This window comes from Podarcis liolepis (assembly GCF_965112155.1).
Source record: "Podarcis liolepis genome assembly, chromosome: 10".
NCBI classification, from domain to species: domain Eukaryota; kingdom Metazoa; phylum Chordata; class Lepidosauria; order Squamata; family Lacertidae; genus Podarcis; species Podarcis liolepis.
In genome coordinates, this window is record NC_139562.1 from 46,412,788 (window position 1) to 46,438,047 (window position 25,260).

General features: G+C 44.2%; 1 protein-coding gene across 2 annotated transcripts in view; it reads right to left on the reverse strand.

Moving 5' to 3' along the window:
- RASSF3 (Ras association domain family member 3) overlaps positions 1–16,767 on the reverse strand; it is a 56,550-nt gene extending 39,783 nt beyond the window's left edge. The window contains exons 1-2 of one of the 2 annotated variants that reach the window (XM_083463756.1): positions 16,548–16,767; positions 7,004–7,113 (exon numbers count right to left, since the gene is read on the reverse strand). In XM_083463756.1, the coding sequence (XP_083319882.1) occupies positions 7,004–7,113; positions 16,548–16,752 (315 nt within the window). In that variant the 5' untranslated portion in view covers positions 16,753–16,767. Of the gene's footprint in view, positions 1–7,003; positions 7,114–10,478; positions 10,592–16,547 lie in introns of those variants that run through there. The other variant, XM_083463757.1, reaches the window with a different exon arrangement.
- Between the last annotated feature and the right edge of the window lie 8,493 nt (positions 16,768–25,260).

The following is a 25,260-nucleotide window of genomic DNA, read 5'->3' on the forward strand; positions in this document are numbered from 1 at the left end:
TCACACTTTATGGCACAGGAAGGGAACCTGTGTCTCGTCATATGTTGTTGGGCTACAATTCTGATCATCACCTGACTACCGCATGTGCTGGCTGGGGCTGATAGCACAGTTGGTTAGAGCATGGTGTTGATAACACCAAGGTTGCAGGTTCAATCCTTGTATGGGATTCCTGCACTGCAAGGGGCTGAACTTGATGATCCCTCAGTGTTATGTACTGAAGTTCTCACCCTGGGCCAGCAGGGGGATACTGTAGATAGTTATGCAAATGAAGGATCGAAAAGTGACGTTCAGTGATTGGATAGTTTTAGAACGTTGCAACAGTTACAATTGTTCTGTAGCTCTATATAAGCAAGCTGACTGAGCTCCTCAGTTTAGTTCTGTTCCAGCTTACAAAATAAAGAGCTGCTTTGGAGAAATTGCTGTGTTGTCTGCTATGTCAACCCACAACTCAACACTCAGCGTCCCTTCCAACTTTTATTATATATACAGCGGTACCTCAGGATGCGAACAGGATCCGTTCCACAGCCCCGTTCGCATCCTAAAGCGAACACAACCTGTGACTGCACGTCTGCGGGTTGTGATTTACCGCTTCCGCACATGCGTGTGACGTCATTTTGACCGTCTGCGCATGTGCGAGCTGCGAAACCAGGAAGTAACACGTTCCGAAAGCGCTCAACCTGAAGCAACTTCAACCTGAGATATGACTGTACTATACATTTAGAGCAGTACCATACCACTTTAAATATCTGCGTTCCCCCCCAAAGAATCCTGGGAACGGTGGTTTGTTAAGGAGCTGCAGATCTCCTAAAAACTATCGGCACACAATCTATAGCTTCCAGGATGCTCTGGAAGAAGCCCTAACTGTGATATGACACTGCTTTGAATATATAATGCAGATGGGGCCAATGTCAAGAGGACCACAGCTTCGCCAGCCCTACTCTGTGTGGCTCAATGCATGTTGCTCACACAGCAAACACATCTATTATACAAACTATGAATAATCTCCAACATGGAACAGCCATACAAAGGTCCGAGGAGATTCTGTCATCGCACCACATTTAAGTTTAGTAATGCAAAGCAGTCTGCAAAAGAATAAATTTCCAAAACAAAATATGAGTAGGGCATTTTCATAAAAAGGGCAATTGGAGAAAGAGTGTCAGAGGGAGATAATTGCTGGAAGTAGCAGCCATAATGAACATGCCAGACCTAACTATAAAGAGCTGTTGCTAAAAACAGTTCCTTTCTTTTGCCAACCTTTGGGATTTGATAAACCCCAAAATGACAGCCATCTTGTGGTGGGAAACAATCACTGCCTGCAGAACAGATTTCAGGGACAATGAATCCGTGTATCTGATAGCAACTGGACTGGCCCATAGTCAGACATCTTGTGGTGGTAAGTGTTGGGAACGAGAGGGCTAATAACAAACATGTAAATCAAATGCTGAAAAACCAGAACCTAAATACAAGTAGCAATAATGATTAGACTGCATTACTATATGAAGTACATTACACATTTTAAAGTAAATGCCTAGTCCTTGAAAAACATTTCAGTGCCATTTGCACTCACCATCCAGAAGTAAGCAGAGTTATCAATTACTGAGAAATTAAACATAATACTGCAGCATGCTTTTGCCGTATTCCCCCCCCCCAGCACCTGCTAAAATCTTTTTTCTTTAGGCAAGGATACCCATACATGTTATTTTATATGTACATTTGTTTTAAAACAGGTGCAAGGGTTAGGAAATATTTAAATATTAAAGCAGAATACTCAGGAAACAGACCTAGATTATGACGACAATTAAAAAGCATTTCTTTTAAATATCCCAGAAGGGATCAGGGGCCCCTTCAACCATTTCTCCATAGATAATCCTTGATTTAGAATTATTATTACTTGTTTGATTTAAATAGAAGAATGCATGTACAGTTGTACCTCGGAAGTTGAACGGAATCCGTTCCGGAAGTCCGTTCGACTTCCAAAACATTTGGAAACCAAGGCGCGGCTTCTGATTGGCTGCAGGAAGCTCCTGCAGCCAATCAGAAGCCGCAGAACCCACGTTGGACATTCGGGTTCCAAAGAACGTTCACAAACCAGAACATTCACTTCCGGGTTTGTGGCACTCAGGAGCCAAAATGTTCAACTCGCAAGGTGTTCGACTTCTGAGGTACGACTGTAGTATTTACTCAGCAGCAATATTCAGTGGGCTTACTCTCAGGTAAGTGGACATAGGATTGCAGATTTATCTACATACTGAACGGGACACGCGTGGCTGTAGCTGGAGAGATTTTCTATTTATTTTTGAAGCGCAGTGGAGTAGTTAAGATTCTAGCAAGAACTGCAGACGTGTTAAGGGAAATGCAAGTGCAACACAGAGTGGGGAATTATCAGGAAACGTTCCTTTTGCACAAGCTGCTGTAACCTAACCTATTAGACTCTTTCCATAAAATGCTGACAATGGGATGGGCAGATGCCAACAATTCTTAAGGCTTCAATGGGGCATGGAGAGCCAAGCTCAACTTTCTCCAAATCGTCCAGGCCAGCTGTCAGCAAACCCATCCTTCTGGGTATGGAGAGGAAAGCAAGATCTGCTTTCAGAATGTTGGCTGTCAGCATGAGAGGAAAGCATCCATCTCCAAATTCTGGCTACAATAGATGTTTCGCTTAAGAGATGACATTTTTATTACCTATTAAAGCATTTATATCCTGCTTTTCAGTCCAGGGACCCTCATAGCGACTTACTTATTTCTAAATCATCCTAAGCTGTGGGGAAAAGTAGAACTGTATGTCCTTTTGGTTGCAAGAAAGAAGGAATTACGGTAACCTGGGCAGGGGGGGGGGAGAAAAATAGGTTTTCAAAGAGCAACCAAATTTGAGATTGTAAAGTGAAGAAACAAAGTCGTATGAGGGGTATGTTTTGGGGTATGTTCTCAAAGCTACCAGCATGAGTTTTACCAAACAAGAACAACAACAACAGTGAGGAATATCCAGACCTACTTCAGCACTATCTGTAAGAGCTCACATATACAGAGCTTTTTCTCCAAGCAAGTCAGCCCTAATACCTCCAAAAATGTATTATGAAAGAAAAAGGCATCTTCCATATTCCCACTCTAATGAATGATCAGCACCTGTTACAGTGGGTCAAAAAAAACAAAAAAAAAATTGGCAAACTTTCCCTAACGGGTTCCCAACAGCTGCTAAGCTGACAAGCACAGTATCCAAACAATGACCTCAGCACAGAGCAAAATGTTAATTTCCCACAAATCATACTTTTCAACAAGCAATATCTATCTATCTATCTATCTATCTATCTATCTATCTATCTATCTATCTATCTATCTACCTATCTATCCATCTATCTATCCATCTATCTATCTATCTATCTATCTATCTATCTATCTATCTATCTATCTATCTATCCTAAGGTGCTCCTGCTCATTCCATGGGTGAAAATCATCTCTCCTACAGTGGTACCTCAGGTTACATACGCTTCAGGTTACACACTCCGCTAACCCAGAAATAGTGCTTCAGGTTAAGAACTTTGCTTCAGGATAAGAATAGAAATCGGGCTCTGGCGGCACGGCAGCAGCAGAAGGCCCCATTAGCTAAAGTGGTGCTTCAGGTTAAAAACAGTTTCAGGTTAAGAACGGACCTCTGGAACAAATTAAGCACTTAACCTGAGGTACCACTGTATTTATAATACTTTAAAGTGGATAATGCAAAAACACATGAACATTTCAAATGAGTCAAAATGTGGGTCCCTCGGCACATGTTCAGACTCCGGTCTTACTCTAAAATAGTTCATAAACACCAAAACCTCAAGAAAACAGTTATTAAGCATAGCTTCATCACATAAATCCTTGGAGATTAGTAAGGCCCTCCAGGTTTTCTGCAGGCGTATTCTCCAACATGTTCTTGACACAATAATAGTGTATCAGTTGTGGATTTATACTGGACTGGCCATACATACGTCATTCCATTCTATTAGTTGTTCCATGATGTTTCCCCAACATTACCTGCATTATTGTGGAATGAAACCTCACTGGAACATTTTTTGTGGTATGAAAGGATTTGGGTTTCAGCAAGAAGCTTGGGGACATACACCGATTAGAGAAATGAAGCAATATTCCTATCCCATAACTTTTGCAGGCACAAACAGTACAGAAAACTGGACCGTAATACCATCATGAGCACAAATAATCAAGAATGCAAAGCAAAAAGGCTCTCTGGAGGTGTCCAGAATGGTATCATCTTGCCTTTGATTGACAGCTGTTTGCTAATGAAATGCCCAGATTGTGTCCATTCTGAGTGTCCTAGAAAATGCATTTTATACAATGACGCTTGAGGTCTACCCATGATGGATGATCAGGAAGACACACCATTGTTCTTATGCTATGGTAATACCATACTGTCGTGCCATCATTGCAGACGGTGTATAGTCACCTGAGTCCATTCTACAGAGGCACAAAAATTGCACCTGCCATGTCAAAACCTCTCACTGACTCTTCTAGGAAACTTGAGCCTTTTTTTCAGCAGGGGATGAGCGTGGGTGCCTTTGAAATGTATATTCATGTGAAAGGAGGACTTTAGAAGGGTGGGTTTTGCAAAGGAAGAAGCAGCTGAAGGAGAGAACTATGCAATAAGCTATTTTAAGATGCACCAGGAAAGCTTATAATAGCCAGATACATTGTCTATACATACATAGACCATGTACAGAATATTAATATTATACATCTAAGGCCAAAAAAAGATGGATATCTTCATGGAACATATCATTGGTATTCTTCAGTTTCAATTACTCAGTGACACTACATATTTTAGCTGCAGTTTCATGCTAAATGATACATAATAAGAATGCATGACAAAAGTGTAAGAAGCTTTTCTTTAAAAAAAATGCATTAGTAATTCCTTAGTGGCCTGGGTGGCACGTTTTAAGAAGACATTATTATTTGGTAAGTTAATAAGAAAGGCCTTCCATTTGTATGGCACAATTCACCCTAATTATTTAACAGCATTCCAGCTCTGCCCAAAGCCATGCCCATAAGTTTATTCCCAGCTGTTAATGGCTCTATTGAGTGCATACAAGCCAGAGCAGGGACAGAAGAGAGAGACGGCTTTCACCCGCCACAGAACAAGGCGAAACCATATGAAATGTATCATTTGTGCATTGTGCGCAGCTCACACCCTTTAGCATTTTCATGCGGGGGAAACCCCACACGTATTATAAATAAAACCTTTGAATGATGGTAGTGGGAAATTCGGAATGTAAATACAAGCTGAATTTATAATGAATTTAGGCAGCATAGCTTTAGGACTGTGCCACGCTTGTCTGGGGACCAATCATAGTTCATGAAATATTAGAAGTTCATCTGAACATTTTAGCACATTGATTCGCTTGGGTCTGCATGACAAGAAATAAAAACAACACATACCCCAGCATAAAACTCAGGAGATTTTGGGGCACCTAATGCTGCTCTAGTGACTGAAGGGAAGCAACTATGGCTTTTATGAGTAGCCTGGTTAGGAGATCATTAGAAGATATTTTTAATATATTAGAAAATTGGCCCAGGTTGGATACAAAATGAAAAGATGAGTGGCTCTTGAGTTGAGACGATGTTGCAGTTGAGACAAGATCCATTTAAAAGTTTTTAAAAAGGATAGCATATCTGTTGATTTGGGGAAATACAACTAATTGTGGTTACATAGTGGTTAAAGTGCTTATTTAACTTATATGCAGAATTCATCATGCGAAAGGCTGGGCTGGATGAATCCCTAGCCGGAATTAAGATTGCCCGAAGAAATATCAAGAACCTCAGATATGCAGATGACACAACCTTGATGGCAGAAAGTGAGGAGGAATTAAAGAACCTTTTATTGAGGGTGAAAGAGGAGAGCGCAAAATATGGTCTGAAGCTCAACATCAAAAAAACGAAGATCATGGCCACTGGTCCCATCACCTCCTGGCAAATAGAAGGGGAAGAAATGGAGGCAGTGAGAGATTTTACTTTCTTGGGCTCCATGATCACTGCAGATGGTGACAGCAGCCACGAAATTAAAAGACGCCTGCTTCTTGTGAGAAAAGCAATGACAAACCTAGACAGCATCTTAAAAAGCAGAGACATCACCTTGCCAACAAAGGTCCGTATAGTAAAAGCTATGGTTTTCCCAGTAGTGATGTATGGAAGTGAGAGCTAGACCATAAAGAAGGCTGATTGCTGAAGAACTGATGCTTTTGAATTATGGTGCTGGAGGAGACTCTTGAGAGTCCCATGGATTGCAAGAAGATCAAACCTATCCATTCTGAAGGAAATCAGCCCTGAGTGCTCACTGGAAGGACAGATCCTGAAGCTGAGGCTCCAATACTTTGGCCACCTCATGAGAAGAGAAGACTCCCTGGAAAAGACCCTGATGTTGGGAAAGATGGAGGGCACAGGGAGAAGGGGTTGGATGAGGACGAGATGGCTGGATAGTGTTCTCGAGGCTACCAGCATGAGTTTGACCAAACTGCAGGAGGCAGTGGAAGACAGAATTGCCTGGCATGCTCTGGTCCATGGGGTCATGAAGAGTCGGACACAACTAAACGACTAAACAACAACAACAAGTGGTTAAATATTTTGAATTTGATATTTGAAAGTGTCTTGTGATTGTTGCAAAAAACAAAACACTGACGATTTGTCCTTTGTAGTTAGGTACAACTAGCAGAGTTTGAAAAATCACAAATGCACCTCTACCCTTCTGCGCAGGAAAATCAAACATGACTGGTAAGTTTCTAGCTTTCTCTTTATCCGCTGGGTCAAATTTTCTCTGTTCTCTGGGAAACAGATTGACTTCTGTCTGTGTTATATTTACCTTAAATGTTTTCTTTAAGGTATTAATGCCCAATTTGTTGACACATGATCATCTGTATTCACCTAAGAACACAACCTCTAAACCGTGGGTCCCTATGACTCCCTCACTGTTTGATTTGAAGGCAGGTGCCCTTTATGATATGAGAATAAAATTCATTACCTGCCCATCATCAGTGTCATGTATGGAGCCGCATTCCATCAGTTTTCCATTCTGTGTATAGTCCAGATGTAGCAAGTCTTGACAGTGAGAATGGCATGTGTATTTGCAATCTGAAACATAAAAGGCATGACTCAATTTAGATAACATATCAGTGCCGTTCATGTTGCTTTGAATTCATAGAATTGTCAAGATTCCTATCCTGAACAGCAGCCTGTGCTCTGATTCTGAAGAGTGAGGGGCAGTCAGTTATGTTGGATCAGCAACACTAGACATAGAACAGCCTTAACCAGCCTAGGCCCCAGCATCATAATTAAGCCAGTGCCAAATCCTATTAGATTGGGGATCCATGACCCAGAAACCCTTGCATTGGGTCTGCATCCTTAGAGTCCGCATCCCTTGAAGAACCAACTCTCTTCATGCTATGGACTCACAGCCTCATGTTGTCTGGTTAGCATATGTGATAAGTTTGGAGGGAGTGGTCTAAGATGAGGAGGAATTTTAGGCTCCAAGCCAGAGACCTGCCCCTTTAAGGCCTTCTGCTCCTCAAGGAAGAGGCATAGAACTGGTTCTGGAGGCATAAAAGTATTTAGTCCAGTCCTAGACTGTGTGGGAGCACTTAGCTCACTTGGAGCTTTCTATGGTGCTGCAAGGACCAGTCTACCTTGCACCCCATGGTCCTCTTGCTAAGGTCAGGATAGGACAATAATGCAACCTTATGATTACAGTTACTGTAGTTTTACAAAATTTTGGGGTCTTGCCAGAGGCTTGTGCCTGTAAATAAATTGTTGTGGGGGGACGACCCAGACACCATTCTTGCAAGCAACGTGTCAGTTACCAATATAAGTTTTCTTGTGATCCGAAGTTGCTGGTAGGGAATAGGAACAATAAAGGTAAGCTAGAGGCAGCCTTGAAGGTTTCAAGGCATTTTGTAAGGAAAATATCTAGAGCTTTGTGGCATGTACATTTGGCTCAATGGAACTGGACTGTTTTAAATATTATGGCAAGAAGGATATAGACTAGGCCACAAGCAAACTGAAACTCCCAGTCATGTGGAAACTGAAAATCATGCTGAGGCTGCCCAACCTGAGGAAAAGAAAAGCCCTTTAGGACAGTGACTTTTTGAAGCAGTAGAAATACACCAGCCTATACATGTGGTCTTCACTGTTGCCTGGGGCAGAGCAAGATCACAAACACTGTAATGATAGCTGGAGATTGTGAATAACCATTGTTAGGCATCCCATTTATTTTGTACTTGTCAGGGAACTGCCATCGGCTCAGAGGCGAGAGATAGAAGGGCAGTTGTGTTACAGGGAGCCTCTGAAAATCTTGCGAAGCAGTTCCTCTTCCAGCAAGGAGGAAAGCCCCACCTCCAGTGGAGAAGAGGTGCAAGGGGCAGAAGTTGCTAGTAAGAGCCTTAACACCTGAGCAAGCCGGAGAGGAAGGAGGCACGCCCTTGCTGTCGCCCATCATGCACAGTAGTTTGAGGCGCAGGGAGGGGCGAAAAAGGCTGGGGGTGACAAAACTTTTATGTTGGGAGAGGTACAAAACAGACCACTCCCGGATTCTGCTAGCGATTGAGCCAGACATGAACTTATGGCGCTTTTCACTGTAAATAGTTTGCACCAAAATAAAGCCTGTAAAAGACAGGTCAGAGTCCTGCCTGGTTACTCTCGAGCAACCGCAACAGCACCTGACAGTACTAATTTATTTTTATCATTGAGCTGACACATTTTGGGAAGTCAAATTAAAAAGCTGTGATTTGGTTAAACAATGTGCAAAGACAAGGTGGCTAATCACATTAGGAAACTAGTGATGCTATGGCTGTTTTTATTATCACCATCAATCTCAACCTGAGTATCTTTGAAGTTGTTCACATAAGAGGCTAATAATTTCTTTCTACTAAAGAGCACTGTGCCTTTTGGGGCGGGGAATGAGGTACTGATAATCATATACAGTGGTACCTCGGGTTAAGTACTTAATTCGTTCCGGAGGTCCGTTCTTAAGCTGAAACTGTTCTTAACCTGAAGCACCACTTTAGCTAATGGGGCCTCCTGCTGCTGCCGCACTGCCGGAGCACGATTTCTGTTCTCATCCTGAAGCAAAGTTCTTAACCTGAAGCACTATTTCTGGGTTAGCGGAGTGTGTAACCTGAAGCGTATGTAACCTGAAGCGTATGTTACCTGAGGTACCACTGTATTGATAAAAGGTCTGTGGGCGCCAGTACAAAATGGCTGCCAGGGGCAGCAAAAATAGCAATGCCAATACTCCTTATGACTGTTGTCATAAAAAACACCCTAGAAACACAACTTAAACAAAAACCCAACTTGTATATGTCCAATTTGTGCTTTGTGTTTGAAGTTTCAGTAGTTGTCTTCCACTGTGTTTACTGGCAAATTTTCTCTGTCAAACAAATTCACACCAGTGATGGAAATCTTAGATACAGGTAGGCCATAAAAATGGCTACGACAGACTGGAAAAGTTCTACCATATGCCTCTGAATCAAATAAGGGCCAAACCACATGTTACATTGTGTGGTATTGTTTGCTACTATTTATTTCCATTTTAAATAGCAAGTGGGGAGCAATCAGGGTTGAACTGGGAGCTACATTAAGAGCGGTTGCAGTCCCAATAACCCCCACCCTCAGCTGCTGCTTGGCCTGGCAGTTGCAGCTGGGCCCTGAGAGTGGGAACAATGCACAGTTAGTGATGCATTCCCATTTGTTAGGAGCTTGAGCAAGTCTACAGTGTTTTTGCCAGGATAAGGAAAGGCAGCAAAGTGTATTTGATGAAGCTATAAGAAGGCAGAGAGTGAACAAAATAGACATTGCAGGACCTACGTTGTATAGGCCTGTACTAGAACCACAGAGACCATAAAGCTGAGAAAAAGATAGCTGTGTGTGAAAGCCTTTAAAGAATTATTCTGCCCACTCCTAGAGTACTTATCAATCTAATACAAAATTATTTGCTTCTGAAAACAAGCTTTGTCCAGTCTTAATTTCTCATTGTTCTTTTCCTGATAACATCTGAAAGATGCTGATCTGGAGGGTAGCACAGGCTCATGCTGGTGTCACTAAAATTTTACCAAATATTTATAAAGGCATTCTGATCAGATTAAAGTTTTCCCTCAGCAATTCAGCTGGTGCTGCACATAACAAATCAGTTCGCTATTTATTTACAGTATTGGCTTGTTTCTAAAAACACATCTGAAAAATACATGAGAAATAGATACAAAACAATATTTTAAGCTTTCCATTTTCAAACGATGAAGGGCTGCATGACAAAACATTACTTTCGATTCTGCCCTAGGGCAAATTAAATTTGTCTTCTTTATATATATATAAAAATTAGAATCTAAGGAGAACTAGCATAACGCTTACAGCTGAAAAACATACAAATTACTTGTGGTCATGGTAGTTCCTTATATTCTGCCTGCAGCAACAGTGTGATTCTTTCACGGCGTTAAGTTGCCACCTACCTGCTCTCTGCTTTTTCTTCACCTCAAGCTTGATTTTGCTGGATAGTTTGTATATGGCTGTTCCCATCACAGAGCATCTACAAGGCTGCGTAGGCAAGCAGATTAACAGATGCTCTACAAGCAGACGCAGATAATTGAGCTGTGCTGGATCTCATAAAACAACCAGGCTGCTGCTGCTCAAGAGAAGTTTCCATATTCTGCCAGACTTATTTTTCAGCCTTTGTAGCCCTACACGCTGAAACCTTGATTTGAATTAGCTGATTTGACTTCCAAATAAACATTTGTAAATGGAGGCTAAAGTCTGCACAGAACCAAAACAGGGATAAGCACGTCGGATTTGGTATGGGCAGTGCCCCTTTCTTATATCTCTCTTGAATAAATTTTCATTTGAAGCCATGTTATATCTGCCGCTCAGCTAGACAACTCTGTGCCCCAACAATCATGAAGTGCAGATGGAAGGCTTTGCCACCTTCACAAAACATGTGACTGGTGCTGTAATTTCTGGCTAGGCTTGTCACTGGTTGGAGCAGACAAAAGGGGTGCCTAGATTCAGTCACATATTTCACAATCAATCATATTCGGCAATGCAGGCAGTTTGGTCGTGTGAGTATGGTGCCAATGACCTACACACACTGACCCTTTGTAAGTGACCCTCAAACCATCATCTTGCATGCCCAGGATCCAATCTAGAAGGATGATCAACGCACCTGTATTTGAAATGTGCAGTCTGAACTTCTGCACATTTACTCAGAAGCAATTCACACTGATGTCAGTAAGATTTACTTACACACACATACACACATATGCATGCATTGGTTGCAGCCTTACAATGCAACCCTATACATGCTTAATCAGAAGTAAGGCCCACTGTTTCAATGGGGCAAATTTTTAGGCAAGTGAAGATAGCACTGCAGCCTTGAATGGGATTTGTCTCTCAAGAAAACTCAGAGATGACGAAATTGAGAATCGCAAAAGAATCTATTATGCCAGCTTTCAGTTTCTACAGTATAGGAATGCCTTCAGATTCAGATGCGAACATTTTTTTCTGGTTAGAAAAAGTAAAGTGAGATTATAATATTCCATTGGGAAAAATGTATTTGCATATGAATGTATACAGTTCTGTATTTGGGGGGGATTTTTAAATATCTATTTAGAATACAGAATGTCTCTTTAGGATCTGGATTCTAGAATATCTCATCTTTTTAATGATTTGAAATTTACCTGTGATAAACTGGCAGGACAACGGGGAGGAGGAGGAGGAAGAGTATCCCTGTGTGCGGTGTAGCCGGGACTGGGACACACAGGGACACAAGCTGGGAATGGGGAAGGAGAGGTTGGTGTAGGAAGTACTCACAGGTGATGGAGGATGACAAGGAGATGGGGTTCAGTGCACAGGAACCAGAGCAGCAGGATCCACCACCAGAGGGGCCCCTATCTCCACAAACATGGCATGCTCTGAGGCGTAGGGAGCAGTGGGACAGAAGCTTTAGGAGGCTAGGGCAGGCAAGGGCCCACAACCCAGCTCCCTAGCTGGCCACTAGCTCTGGGAGGAGGTGTGTGATTCCTCAGCTGGAGTAGACTCAGGACAGGTGAGGGACACCTGCCTCATCAAGCCCAGATGCTGCAATCTGCATGCAAAGTACTAAAAGGAAGCAGAGATGAGGTGCTGTGTCTGCTCAACTGCCCATGTTGATGGACCTCAGCTTGGATGCTCCCAGACCGCTATGGACTGTGCTTTGGACTTTGGATATGTGGACTGACCTGACCCTGGACTGGGGACTTGACAAACTGACTTGCCGCCAGGTAGGCCAGGGCTTGATGACATTACCTAATAATATTGTCTGATACAGTTTTTGCCTACATAATCTCTACCACCCCTGTTTTTTACATCTCTTACTCCATGATGGGCTCTTTTACAAGCTGCAGCATAACTAATGATGATGATGAGGAGGAGGATTGTAACAACAGCAACAATAACATGCTATGTTACCAGTAGGATATTCCAGTAGCAATGGGGAAAACCTTTCAAATTTGCTATGTGGAGTTTTATCCCAGTACAGTTGTGCCACTGACTTATTCCATAGCTGCAGACACCTCCCTTTTCTACGTCTTTAGGGGAGTGAAACACAGAAAATGTCCAGTAAAGAAAACTAATGAATCTTGCAAGTATATAATTTCTTGATAGGGAGCAGGGGATAAGATTGGAAAACAGGAATCAGTAGACTGCTGTTTACCCCCCTCTAAGAGTGAGCTGGTGAAATAGAGCCTTATATCACTTACATTTTCTATCACAAATTCAATAACGTTTATGCATCTTGCCTGAAGTCAAAAACATTGAACAGGCCATTTTGTCAAATGGGAGTTGCCAAATTAAGGCAGAATTCTCATTGCTCCATATTTCCCTGTATGTGCTTGAATCAGACTTGTGGTGAAGTTATGGTCAAATAGGTTTTGAAAGCTTGGCACATTTTGAATTGTCTCAGATATCACTCTGCTGTGGGTTTTAGTATATTTATTTCAGTGATTATTTACTGACCCCTAGTGCTGAGTGTGCAGCATCACAACAACAAAGCAGCATCCCTTGCTTAATTCTGTTTATTAAAATGGGTCTGAAGCACGTCTTAGACTGGCTATCGGATTTAACAGGTTTGCTAAAATAATTTCTTTCCCATGTGACTCTTAGGAGATATAAAGCCCCAATGGTTTCTGTGAAACCTGCAGTATTCCTGTAAACAAAATAAGTTGCAAGGGCAAACACAGACACACAATAGTGATTAAAACGTCCAGGTTCAGAACTGTCAGCCAGCCCCAAACCTGAGTCCTCTGACACTATATCTCTAGATAGCAAAACAGGGAAAGGGCTCAGAGCTGGGAAAGAAAAAGAGGGTGCACGTTCCCCCCTCTCCTCAATATCTCCCTGCCCTCCAGAGACCTCAAGGCTTGCAGCTATCTGGAGACCTGGAACAATAATATCCATTGGATGGGGGAAGACACTATAACATTGCAGGTCCCACTTGCATTGACTGTGTTCAGAGCAACAAACAGAAAAGCTAGGTAGATAAATACTGCATCAGCGCAGTCTTGGAAAAATGTTCATGTCTGCTTAGGAAGAGAATCACACACTGAAGGTAGCCTCGCAATTTGACACTTCAGATTTTCTCTCTGAAAGGTGGCAATTAACACATTTCTAGTTCGGTTTCTGGACGTGGGTGGCGCTGTGGGTTAAACCACAGAGCCTAGGACTTGCTGATCAGAAGGTCGGCGGTTCGAATCCCTGCAACGGGGTGAGCTCCCGTTGCTCGGTCCCAACTTCTGCCAACCTAGCAGTTCGAAAGCACGCAGTGCAAGTAGATAAATAGATACCACTCCAGCGGGAAGGTAAGCGGCATTTCCATGCGCTGCTCTGGTTCGCCAGAAGCGGCTTAGTTATGCTGGCCACATGACGCGGAAGCTGTATGCCGGTTCCCTCGGCCAATAAAGCGAGATGAGCGCCGCAACCCCAGAGTCAGCCACAACCTGGACCTAATGGTCAGGGGTCCCTTTACCTTTACCTAGTTGGGTTTCTTAGTGGAAAAGAGCTCTGGGACTGCGCCACAGTGGCGTGTTTTGCAGAAGCACTGTCAGAAATGGATGTTGTCTCATTGGCCACTGTGAGAATAGGACACTGGACTGGGTGAGCCATGGGCCAGAGCCATGAGGCTCCACCTCCATCGTCCTGCCTGGATACTGATGCCCAGCTCTGAGGGCCTCCCCTCACTGTGAGATGTGAAGTTACAGGGAATCAGGCAGAGAGCCTTCTCAATAGTGACACCTGCCCTGTGGAACGCCCTCCCAGCAGATGTCAAAGAGATAACTATTTGACTTTTAAAAGACACCTGAGGTCAGCCCTGTTCAGGGAATTTTTTAATGTTTTACTGCGATTTTAATATTTTGTTGGGAGCCACCTAGAGTGGTTGGGGCAACCTAGTCAGAATAACAACAACTTAGGGCGTGGTATAATACTTCATACATGCAGTGCCATTTCATAGTGGGAGAAATTGCTTGACACTGTGGGCAGGAGGGGAGAAGATGTGAATCCAGTAAATTCTTAAACTCTGGTGACAAACAACTTGGTTTTTCCATTTCATCAGAATCAGGAGAGGCGGAGAAAGTGTTGGACCACTGTCTGGAAGAAGTGATGGGCTGGACAGGGGCCATGACACTGAGGCTGAATCCTGATAAAATGGAGGTGCTGTGAATGGGCTGTTCCCATGTCCAGGAATTAGGGGGGCCTGTTCTGGGAGAGGTTGCTGAAGGAATAGGTTTATAGTTTGGGAGTAGTCCTGGATTCTAACTTGTCACTGGAATCTTAAGCTGCTTTTGTGGCTAGGAATATTTTGCCATTCCTGGACTGGGATAGTCTGGCCTCAGTTGTCTGTGCTCTGGTGACCTCCTGCCTGGATTGCTGCAGTGTGATCTCCCTGGGGCTGCCCTTTAAGATGGTCCAGAGGCTGTAGCTAGCACACAGCTGCTAGACAGATAAGTGGATCAGCCTGATAGAAGCATGTATCACTGGTCCTGAAAGCACTGCAGTGGCTGCCAGGGAGCTACCACAAATGAAAGTGTTATTACTAGCATGCAAAGCCTAAAATGGCATGAGACCCTAAAAGAGTGCCTTCCCCAATACCAACCATCTCAGGCTCTACGAATGCCATGGGAGGCCCTGTTGGTGCTACTGCTGGTGGTGTCCCTTCGTTGGCATTGACCCAAGACAAGGCCTTCTTGGTGGCTGCTCCCCATTTTTTGAATCCTGCCCCCTTGGTGAAGGGCATCTGTACTTTTCTTTATGAACTGTCAGAAAGAATTTGAAAACATTCCCGTTTACCCAGGCCTTTGATGACTGAGCCTTTCTGCTCCTGCAACCTTGAAATTACTAGCTGTGAAAGTATGTCGTCGTATGTGAATGTTTTGAATGCATCGCTGTGCTATTTTTAATTGTTCTTGCTTTAATGCTGATGTGTTTCCCACTCTGGGCTCCTTTGGGAGGAAAGGCTTGATATATGTTTAATACATAAATAAATGGGTTTTCTAAAATTATTAACAATGTGTAAAACATAGTGAGGAAGGCATTTCTCTCCTTCTCTCATGATAGCACCTGGGGTCACCTGACGGTAGGTTCAGGACAGGCTATGTTGACCAAATGTATAATGAATGATATTGACTCACAAAAGATGTGGTGGCAGCCACAAACTTAGATGGATCAAGTAAAGGATTAGGCAAACTCGGGAATGGCCATTGCTTGTAGAAGCAATGTATCCCTGGTTCCAAGATGCTGGAAGATATCTTCCTTCCTTCCTTCCTTCCTTCCTTCCTTCCTTCCTTCCTTCCTTCCTTCCTTCCTTCCTAGCTTCTAGAGGAATCTTGCTGGCTGCCACGTGAAGCTGAATGCTAGAGCAGATGGCCTTAATCCACCAAAGCAATATTTTAAGAATATATCTCAAAATAATGCATATGATCGGAATTCAGACAGGAGCACGACGAGCCCATGTACCCACTGCTGCTTGGCACAAGTGTTCCCTAAAGAACAGCTTTCAAGACTCTATTCAAACTCAATGAGGAGCTCTTCTCTTTCTCTCTCTCTCTGCCATATGTGAAGCAGCAACTTCAGACATCTTGTAAATAAGTATATCTTTTTGCCCAGGCTTTCCCTAATCCATAAGATCAGTCAATTTTCTCTGTATAAATTTGCTGAACCTGGTTTTTTAATATGCTTCCATACTACAGCTTTACTGTTGTATTTTTGTTTTAATGAAATTGTTACAGTGTTCATGTTGTACACTGCTTAGATTTTTTTAAAAAACATTAAGCTGCTTATTATCTATCTATCAGTGGAAACGTGCTGGTTCGAAGAGTAAAAATTCTAGTAGGCCTGCTCAGACCCTTAGATGTGCTTCAAGCAACTTGACAGACTAATTTCTTTCTGCTACAACACTCATCACAAAACTGCAGGAGAAAAGGTTTTAGTTTTGTTAAGAATACATAACTTCTCAATTTAAGTTCATTGCAGAGAAGAGGAAAAGATAAACTTACCAGAAGATGTGCAAAGAAGCTTGATTTTTCTCCTCCTTGGGCTACCCAGTGATTTGGGGAACCAATAAAAAAACTGTGCTATCCTTCTAATTGTTTTGTTGAAGTCGTTTCTTATTGCCATAGCTAAAGTCAGCCGACTGCTCTTGAGGTAACTGCACAGAAGTGCAGGAAGGAAGGAAAAAGCCTCAAATACCCACAACCCCATAAGATCGCCGTGAATAGAACCTCAGCCAGCATGTCTCAAGGCCACCTGTTGGTCCTAAATCCTCTCATCTACATTTAGTAAACTAGAGATCTCTGTCTTTATATACAGTCACATTACTATAACCAAACTGTATGGTAGTACAGTGAGAGGAATTCATCAGTATCTTTACAAAAATGCTGTTTAAAAAACCATTTCCTGTAGTATTTTTCTCAGGTTATATATGATCCCAACATTAAACAGGTGTTTTCCTTACAGAAATCCGTTAATCAAATCAATAGAGAATTCTTCCCACAAACGTATGAAGTGGGTGATGAATTATAAAGATACCTTGATATTGTTACTATTTAGAATGAGGTGCTCTGTTATTAACATGTTTATTTGAAATCCTTTTCTGATTCTAAACTGTACTGCCGGTATCTATGCTGAAGTTCCCAATATGCAGTCTTAGGCTCAGTCTCTAACAAATCACTTTTGTTGACACTGAAATCCAACAAATGAATAAAATATATAGTGGCTTACTTTTGGCACCTCAAAATGAAAGTCTATAAATAAATGACATGCTTTTATATATAGATAAGAATGATGAATCTGTGCAACAGTGATGCTTATATTTTCATTGTGCTTTTAGATAATTACACTATTCTCGTTAAACAAAACAGTGTCCAATTGAAAAGGATGCCCATATTTTTTACATTTGCTCCTGTTTAGAGTTTATTGCCTCCAGCTATCTTGTTTAAGTTGACATTTTCTTGGCTAAATCCAGACACAACAGCACACAAAATGTTATAGGAACAAAGATGTTGCATCAAAATTGTAAAATGACTTAAAAACATTTGTGTAACACAGTGCATAGTACTGATGTTTCAGGAGATATTTATGTTTCACTCCTCCATACTAAAACATGTAAGATATTTAGACCCCCACTTTCAGATATTTTTAACTTACTGCCTTTTTCCAGTCTGAATCTTGATAGATTGTATTTCCTGTGTCAATGTGTCCCAGAAGACAAAGCAAACATTTCCACAGATATTCTTTTGTCTTTGTCTGTTTAAATGTAAGAGACAGATATCCAACAGAAATACTGTTTCCTAGTTTCCACTATATTGCATGGAAGCCAGAAGGCATGTCGGAGCAAAGTATCTCAATGCAACTGGGAAGCCAAGGACCACTGAAAACATAATAAAAGTTAGAGATGTTTTGTATCTCAACAGCTAGATTGTTTACTAAACTCATAAACCTCTTATAATCCTCCCATCATGATTTAAGATACTATGTCCCATAATACCCTGAGAGACACATGTATCCTCATGTGTTGTTTATTCAATTAAGATCTTAATTCTTGGCTAGATCCATTCTCTACACTGTGAAAGCAGGATAACAGACTTGATGGGTCTTTAGTCTTATCTAGAAAAGGTGTCTTCTTATATTTTTAAATTCGTTATCTTAAATTAAAAATGAAATGTACAACTTAAAAAAAAACTTTTTCAGTGATAACTTAAAACACTGGATATCCCTTTGTTTTTTTTGCAGAATATTGGAAACACAAATGACTGGAATTTCTATGATGGAATTGGAGAGTTTAAAAATGTAGGTTGTGGCAACGTTCGTGCAGACTTGTTCCCAAGACTTGTTAAAGACAAATGTTGTCCCAGTCATATTGTAGCTGCGAGACTAAGATAAAGAACGAGTATCAGAAAATGGAATACAATTTGGCTGTTTTCTTTTCTAGGTCACTTCTGTGTTTTCTTCACTCCTTACTTTCCTCTGTGGCCCCCAAGTCTTGTGCCATGCCCCCCCCCATTTAAGTGATTTTCACCTGTGGAATATCCTGGGGTCCCTCAGGGAGCCACATGGTCCTCAGTTGAGGAATGTTGTCCTACCAGATGCATGGTTTTATTATTTGTGGTGACCTAAGCCGGTGGCGCTGTGGGTTAAACCACAGAGCCTAGGGCTTGCCGATCGGAAGGTTGAATCCCTGTGACGGGGCGAGCTCCCGTTGCCTGGTCCCTGCTCCTGCCAATCTAGCAGTTCGAAAGCACGTCAAGGTGCAAGTAGATAAATAGGTTCCGCTCTGGCAGGAAGGTAAACGGCGTTTCCGTGGACTGCTCTGGTTCGCCAGAAGCGGCTTGTCATGCTGGACACGACCCGGAAGCCATACACCGGCTCCCTCGGCCAATAAAGTGAGATGAGCGCTGCAACCCCAGAGTCAGCCACGGCTGGACCTAATGGTCAGGGGTCCCTTTACCTTTAAACCATATTTTAGTGTGGAGCCCTGGTTACATTGAAATTTCTCCCTTCATATTTGACCATTGTTGGTATGCACAGGAATGTCTGACTGGGCCATGCACCCAAAGAAAGCCCTAGACTGAATGGGATCTCATGCAATCCTGTAGAGGACACTCTCCTGAACGCAGGTGCATGATATGTGCTGGCACAAAGCAATATTGGAGTGGGCAACCCCAGTTCCTCCCACCCCCATATTTTGGCTATTGCTGATCTGCATAGTGTTTCATAGTGCCATATGCCAGCTCTAGGCCAGGTGAGATTTCAATGGCATCTTGTAGATAACATTTTCATGGTTGTGTCGGTATATGATTTGTGGTGGAAACAGCTGTATTTTGCAGTGGCCACCTCCAGTTACCTGTTGTTTTTTTAAAAATGGTTGCATGATGTAATCACACATTTATGAGGATTTTCTTAGATAAGGTGATTGATTTATTGCTCAGATTGGCGTCCGGCCCGCTTCGGCTGTGCACCCCCTCGGCTAGGCCTCGGACTTCAAAGGCCACATTCCGATGCTCTGAGCAAAAACGCAGAGTTAAGCAGCAGCAGCGGTTAGAGAAAGCTGTAAGCTTAAGTGCTTTCTTCAGTGTGCTAAATAAAGTCCACGCAGGATCTTGGCAGCTAAAAGCAGTTTTATTTACAGCAGACTAACCATTGTCGAACAGCATCGTGAAAACACGTCCACTCTCCTCAAAAGCGAAAGTAGAGAGAACAAAGACTTGAGAGACTCGGAAATGACGCAGTCTCCCTCCTCCCAACAGTAGGCAGGGCGTACACTCTGAGCTGTTTAACCCTGTAAGCTCAGGTTCTCTTCACACCCCCTCTCGTCCTGCGCTACTGTGGGGAAAGTATGTACAGAACTTACCCCCAACTCCAAACCACCACAAAACTCCCCATGACGCTGGAAGCTTAAAGGTTTGGTAAAGCCATCAGCCAAGTTATTGTGACTGGCACAATACTTCAGCCGTATCAAACCTGACTGAACACTCTGACACACATTTTGGAAACGTATGTCCAGATGCTTGGTTCTGGCCTTAAATTGCGCAGATTCAGCCAATTTCAAACAAGGTTGATTGTCTTCCAAAACCGTGATGGGCAAGCTACAATCCCCAAAGATCTCTTGCACCAAGCATCTATAGAACTCTAGTTCCCGGCACAAATCTGACAGTGCGCTGAATTCAGCCTCAGTAGAAGACAGCGCAATGAGACTTTGCTTCCGGGACTTCCACCCAATTAGTGACTTCCCAAACTTTACCACCAACCCAGACACAGACTTGCGGTCCTGCAAATTCGCCCAGTCACTGTCCGCATAGCATGTGAGCTTTGCCTCACCTTCAGCTGGCAGCTTAAGACAGAAGTCTTTGGTATGCTGCAGGTAGCGCAGTACCCGCTTGATACCGTGCCAAGCACTCACACTGGGCTTTGACGCTTCCCTACTTAGCAGGTTGGTAGCAAAGGCAATATCTGGTCTGCTCCATTGGGATAGATACAACAGACTACCTAGAGCTGACTGAAAGCGCTCAGCATTCTCGAACTCGGCACTATCTGCTTGCTGGCTCTCTTTCACGAAGTTCGTCTCCATGGGTGTCCGAACTCCTGCACAATCGGACATTCTGAACTTCTCAAGCAACTGCTCAATCTTGCCTTTCTGACTGAGCAAGAAGCTACCATCCTCAGTTCTCGCTATCTGGACACCTAGGTAGATCTTTACTGCACCCAGGTTTTTGAGCTGAAACTGTTTCCCAAGCTCTTTGGCAAACTTCTGCACCTGTTTGTCTGCCTTTCCAATGTGGATGATGTCATCAACATAAAACAAAACCAGTTCCTGTGAGTCTCCTGATCCTCTAAGGAACAGGCAACTGTCAGCAAGACTCTTCCTGAAACCTAGCTTCTCCAAAGCTTCATTCAGGCACAAGTTCCAATTCCTGGCCGACTGCTTCAGGCCGTAAATTGACTTGTGAAGTTTCCACACAGTACCTTGCTCATTGCCCTCAAACCCTGGAGGAGGAAGCATGTACAGATCCTCCTGGAGGTCTGAGTTCAAGTAAGCAACATCCACATCAAAGTGATGCACCAGCAACCCTCTTTGTGCAGCGATGGCCAAGAGCAAATGTAGAGATTCACTCCTACAGGTGGGAGCATAAACTTCCGTATAATGCAACCCCCTGCACTGCGTGAATCCTCTCGCCACTAATCTGGCCTTATACTGCGGTTCTCCTGTCGCTGTGGGCTTAAGACGGTAAACCCAGCGGCTACCCACTGCCTTTTTGCCCACCGGCAACTTCGTGAGGGAGAACACACCTAGTGACTCCATTGAGTTCATTTCCTTCTGCATCGCCTCATGCCATTTTCTGGCTTCTTCCTGAGGCAGTTTCTGAACATCCTCAAAACTCTCGGGTTCACACTGTGCCATTCCGACCCACACGCTAGTGACGGCAAACCTATCAGGAGGTTTCCCCTTGGTCGTCCGAGTTGATCGACGCAGCACTACTTCAGGAACCCCCTCTGACCCACTAGGGCCAGCCAGAACGTCCTTGGCATCAGAGAATTCCCCCTCTGACTTACTGCGCCTTCTGGACTTCTCAGCCGAACCTGTGGGGGAAGATGGAGCACTGCGTTGCTCAATCTTCACAGTCTTGGGAGAAGTTCTCCCCTCTGCCTGCACTGGGTCTGGACTCTGAGCCTCAGTAGCAGGTTCAACCTCTACCTCTTCTTCATTAGCAGAGTCAAGCAGACTCTCTGACAGGATGTCAGGATTCCCATGTATCCTTGCCCAGCCACTCTGCTCACAGAATTCAGCACTGTTGCTGAGCAGAATCCTGGACTGATTCCCTGACGGATACGCAAACCTCCACCCCTTGGTCCCTGGCTCATACCCACAAAAAATCATCTTCTGGGACTTGGGTTCACCTTTCTTGCGTTTGGCTTTTGGTATCAAAACCCACGCTTCAGAACCAAATACACGAAAGTAGTGTACTTTGGGTTTCTTTCCATGCAGCAAAAAGTACGGTGTGTCACCTACCACTGAATTGAACGACCTGTTCAAAACAAAGTTGGCCGTTCGCCAAGCCTCACCCCAAAAACGCTGTGGGAGCCCGGCATCAAACAAAAGAGCTGCGGACATCTCCCCTAGAGTCCTGTTCCGTCTTTCTGCAATCCCGTTCTGTTGGGGACTGTGCGGAGAAGTCAACCTGTGTTGAATCCCCTTTTTGCGGAAGAAACTTTGCAGTGCAGACCCGGTGAACTCCCCACCGCGATCGCTCTGAAAGTTTTGCACCCGTGTGGAAAACTGCAGTTCTACAGCCGCAATCCAGTCTTTGATTAGCGGTGCAGCTTCACTTTTGTGTCCGATCGTGAAGGTCCAGGAGTTGCGCGTATGGTCATCAATCAGAACCAGCGCATATTTGGCTCCTCCCATACTGGTCACAGACATCGGCCCACACAAATCTGCATGAATTAATTGAAAAGCCCTAGTGGTCACCCTCTCAGACCTTGGGTATGTGCACGTTTTCACCTTTGCGGACTTGCACGCTCTGCAATCTAGAAACTTAGCACATGATTTCATTTTGCACCCTTGCGTACACTCTGGGATCTTTTTCACTGACCCCCAGGACACGTGTGCCATGCGTCTGTGCCAGAGGTGAGCACACGCATCATGAACTGGAACGTTGGCACACTGTGCTTGAGCTTCCTTCGTGTCACCTGGACCTGCAAAAGAAGCATTCAATACAAACAACCTGTCTTTACATTCAACACTGACTAGGTGCTGTCCATTCTTAGAAATAGAGCACTTATTGTCTTCAAAACACACTCTGTAGTTCTCAGCAAGAAGTGCACTGACAGACAGCAATGCGCAGGACAGTCCTGGAACAACAAAAGCCTGGATTGAACCCTGTAAGAAAGAACAAAACAGTGAGCCAGTCTGCGTGAGTGGGTGTCGAGTCCCATCTGCTAAACAGTCTTCCCAGAAGTTACAGAGGTGCAGTTCTCTAGAAATCCTGCAGATGGCACGAGATGATGGGAAGCTCCACTGTCTATGACAAAAGCCAGCACAGCATCCTGTTGACAACTCTTGACTGTAGCCATAGACGCTGCCAAATGTTTATGTTCAGTGTCTCTGCCAGCTGCCTTCGGCTTGCCTTTCCCACGCTTTGAAGAAGAGCCCTTTATCTGGTTGCTACGGGAGACGGCCTTCGGCTGTTCCTGTGCCTCCACTGGACATTCTCTCACCAGATGGGAGGGGGAGCCACAGCGATAACAGCGACGCGTAGCAAAAGCTCTCACAGCTCCCTCTTCAGCCATTTCTGCGTTCCCAGCACCCCCACCTTTGGGTGCACAGCCTGGGCCTGCACGCTCCCCAACACTCTGGTTGTAGGCCTCAACATCACACGGCCCCTCGGAGACAAAGCAGCTACTCCCAGCTGTAACTTCAGGAACATGGCCAGCAGCCCCCTCTGGGCTCTCAGCTTCCTCCCTGCTCTCGGCTTTCTCCCGGCCCTGGGCTCCTGCTGAGCTTTCACACAGACTCCTCAGCACCTGCCAGGCGGCCTGGGCAGACTCAACGCCCTCCAGGTGGGGCAACAGCATAGCGTCCACGCTTGCTCTCAACATGCAGAGCTCTCTTTGCATTCTCTGCTCTCTATCTTCCAGCAAAGCAGCCTCCAGGTCTGCTGCGCCATCTTCAGCAGCAACAGGCATGGGTGGGGCCGGCTCCTTCTGGGCTATACTCCAGAGCCCTGTGGCCAAAAACCACCCCCTTACTCTTCTAACCCAGATTTCCCAGGACTGGGTTGTGAGTTTTTCAAATGGGACATCGTAAAAGTCCTGGAGCTCAGCCATCTCCTCCCCCAGTGCTCCCATTGGGGCTTTGAAGTACTCACGCGTACCAGCCAGCTTCAGAGGATAGGCCTCCGGCGTCCCTTTGCAGCACACAGCTTGCAGTCAGCCTCCCTGCGTTCTCCCAGGCAGAGCCTCAACGCAGGACGTTTTCCTCCGGCAGCAAAAAACAGCAGCTTCTCAACACACAGCACTTCAAAGCTTTCTCTAATTGCAGTAACTAACGTCCATAACCTCTTAGATAAGGTGATTGATTTATTGCTCAGATTGGCGTCCGGCCCGCTTCGGCTGTGCACCCCCTCGGCTAGGCCTCGGACTTCAAAGGCCACATTCCGATGCTCTGAGCAAAAACGCAGAGTTAAGCAGCAGCAGCGGTTAGAGAAAGCTGTAAGCTTAAGTGCTTTCTTCAGTGTGCTAAATAAAGTCCACGCAGGATCTTGGCAGCTAAAAGCAGTTTTATTTACAGCAGACTAACCATTGTCGAACAGCATCGTGAAAACACGTCCACTCTCCTCAAAAGCGAAAGTAGAGAGAACAAAGACTTGAGAGACTCGGAAATGACGCAGTCTCCCTCCTCCCAACAGTAGGCAGGGCGTACACTCTGAGCTGTTTAACCCTGTAAGCTCAGGTTCTCTTCACAGATTTCACAAGCATGATGTTGACTGAAGAAAATTACTGTTTGGCTCAAAGGAGAGAGTCCTCTGATCATGGAGATATATATCATGTAAAAGGTAAAGGTAAAGGGACCCGTGACTGTTAGGACCAGTCACGGACAACTCTGAGGCTGCGGTGCTCATCTCGCTTTATTGGCCGAGGGAGCCAGAGTACAGCTTCCGGGTCATGTGGCCAGCATGACTAAGCCGCTTCTGGCGAACCAGAGCAGCGCACAGAAATGCTGTTTACCTTCCCACTGGAGCGGTACCTATTTATCTACTTGCACTTTGACGTGCTTTCAAACTGCTAGGTTGGCAGGAGCAGGGACCGAGCAATGGGAGCTCGCCTCGTCGCGGGGATTTGAACCGCTGACCTTCTGATCAGCAAGCCCTGTGGTTTAGACCACAGCGCCACCTGCGTCCCTATATATCATGTAGGGTATCCCAAATATTATTTTGCAATTCAGGGACATACTTACTCGGAGTTCAGAACATATAAACTTTTCTTCTTTTTTCAGTGTTTCAACTTTCAACCAAATAAGGAACTGGGAACTAGCAACCAACTTCAGCATCCTGCTCATACCTTGTTTTTTTAAAAAAATATTTCTTTCAACCCATTATCTTCCACACACTCTTAACAATGTTCTGTAACACTGTGAGTATCCAGTCTTGAAGTCCAATGATGTACATTGCTTACGTACCAAGATCAGCAATTCATCATATCAAGGACAATGAA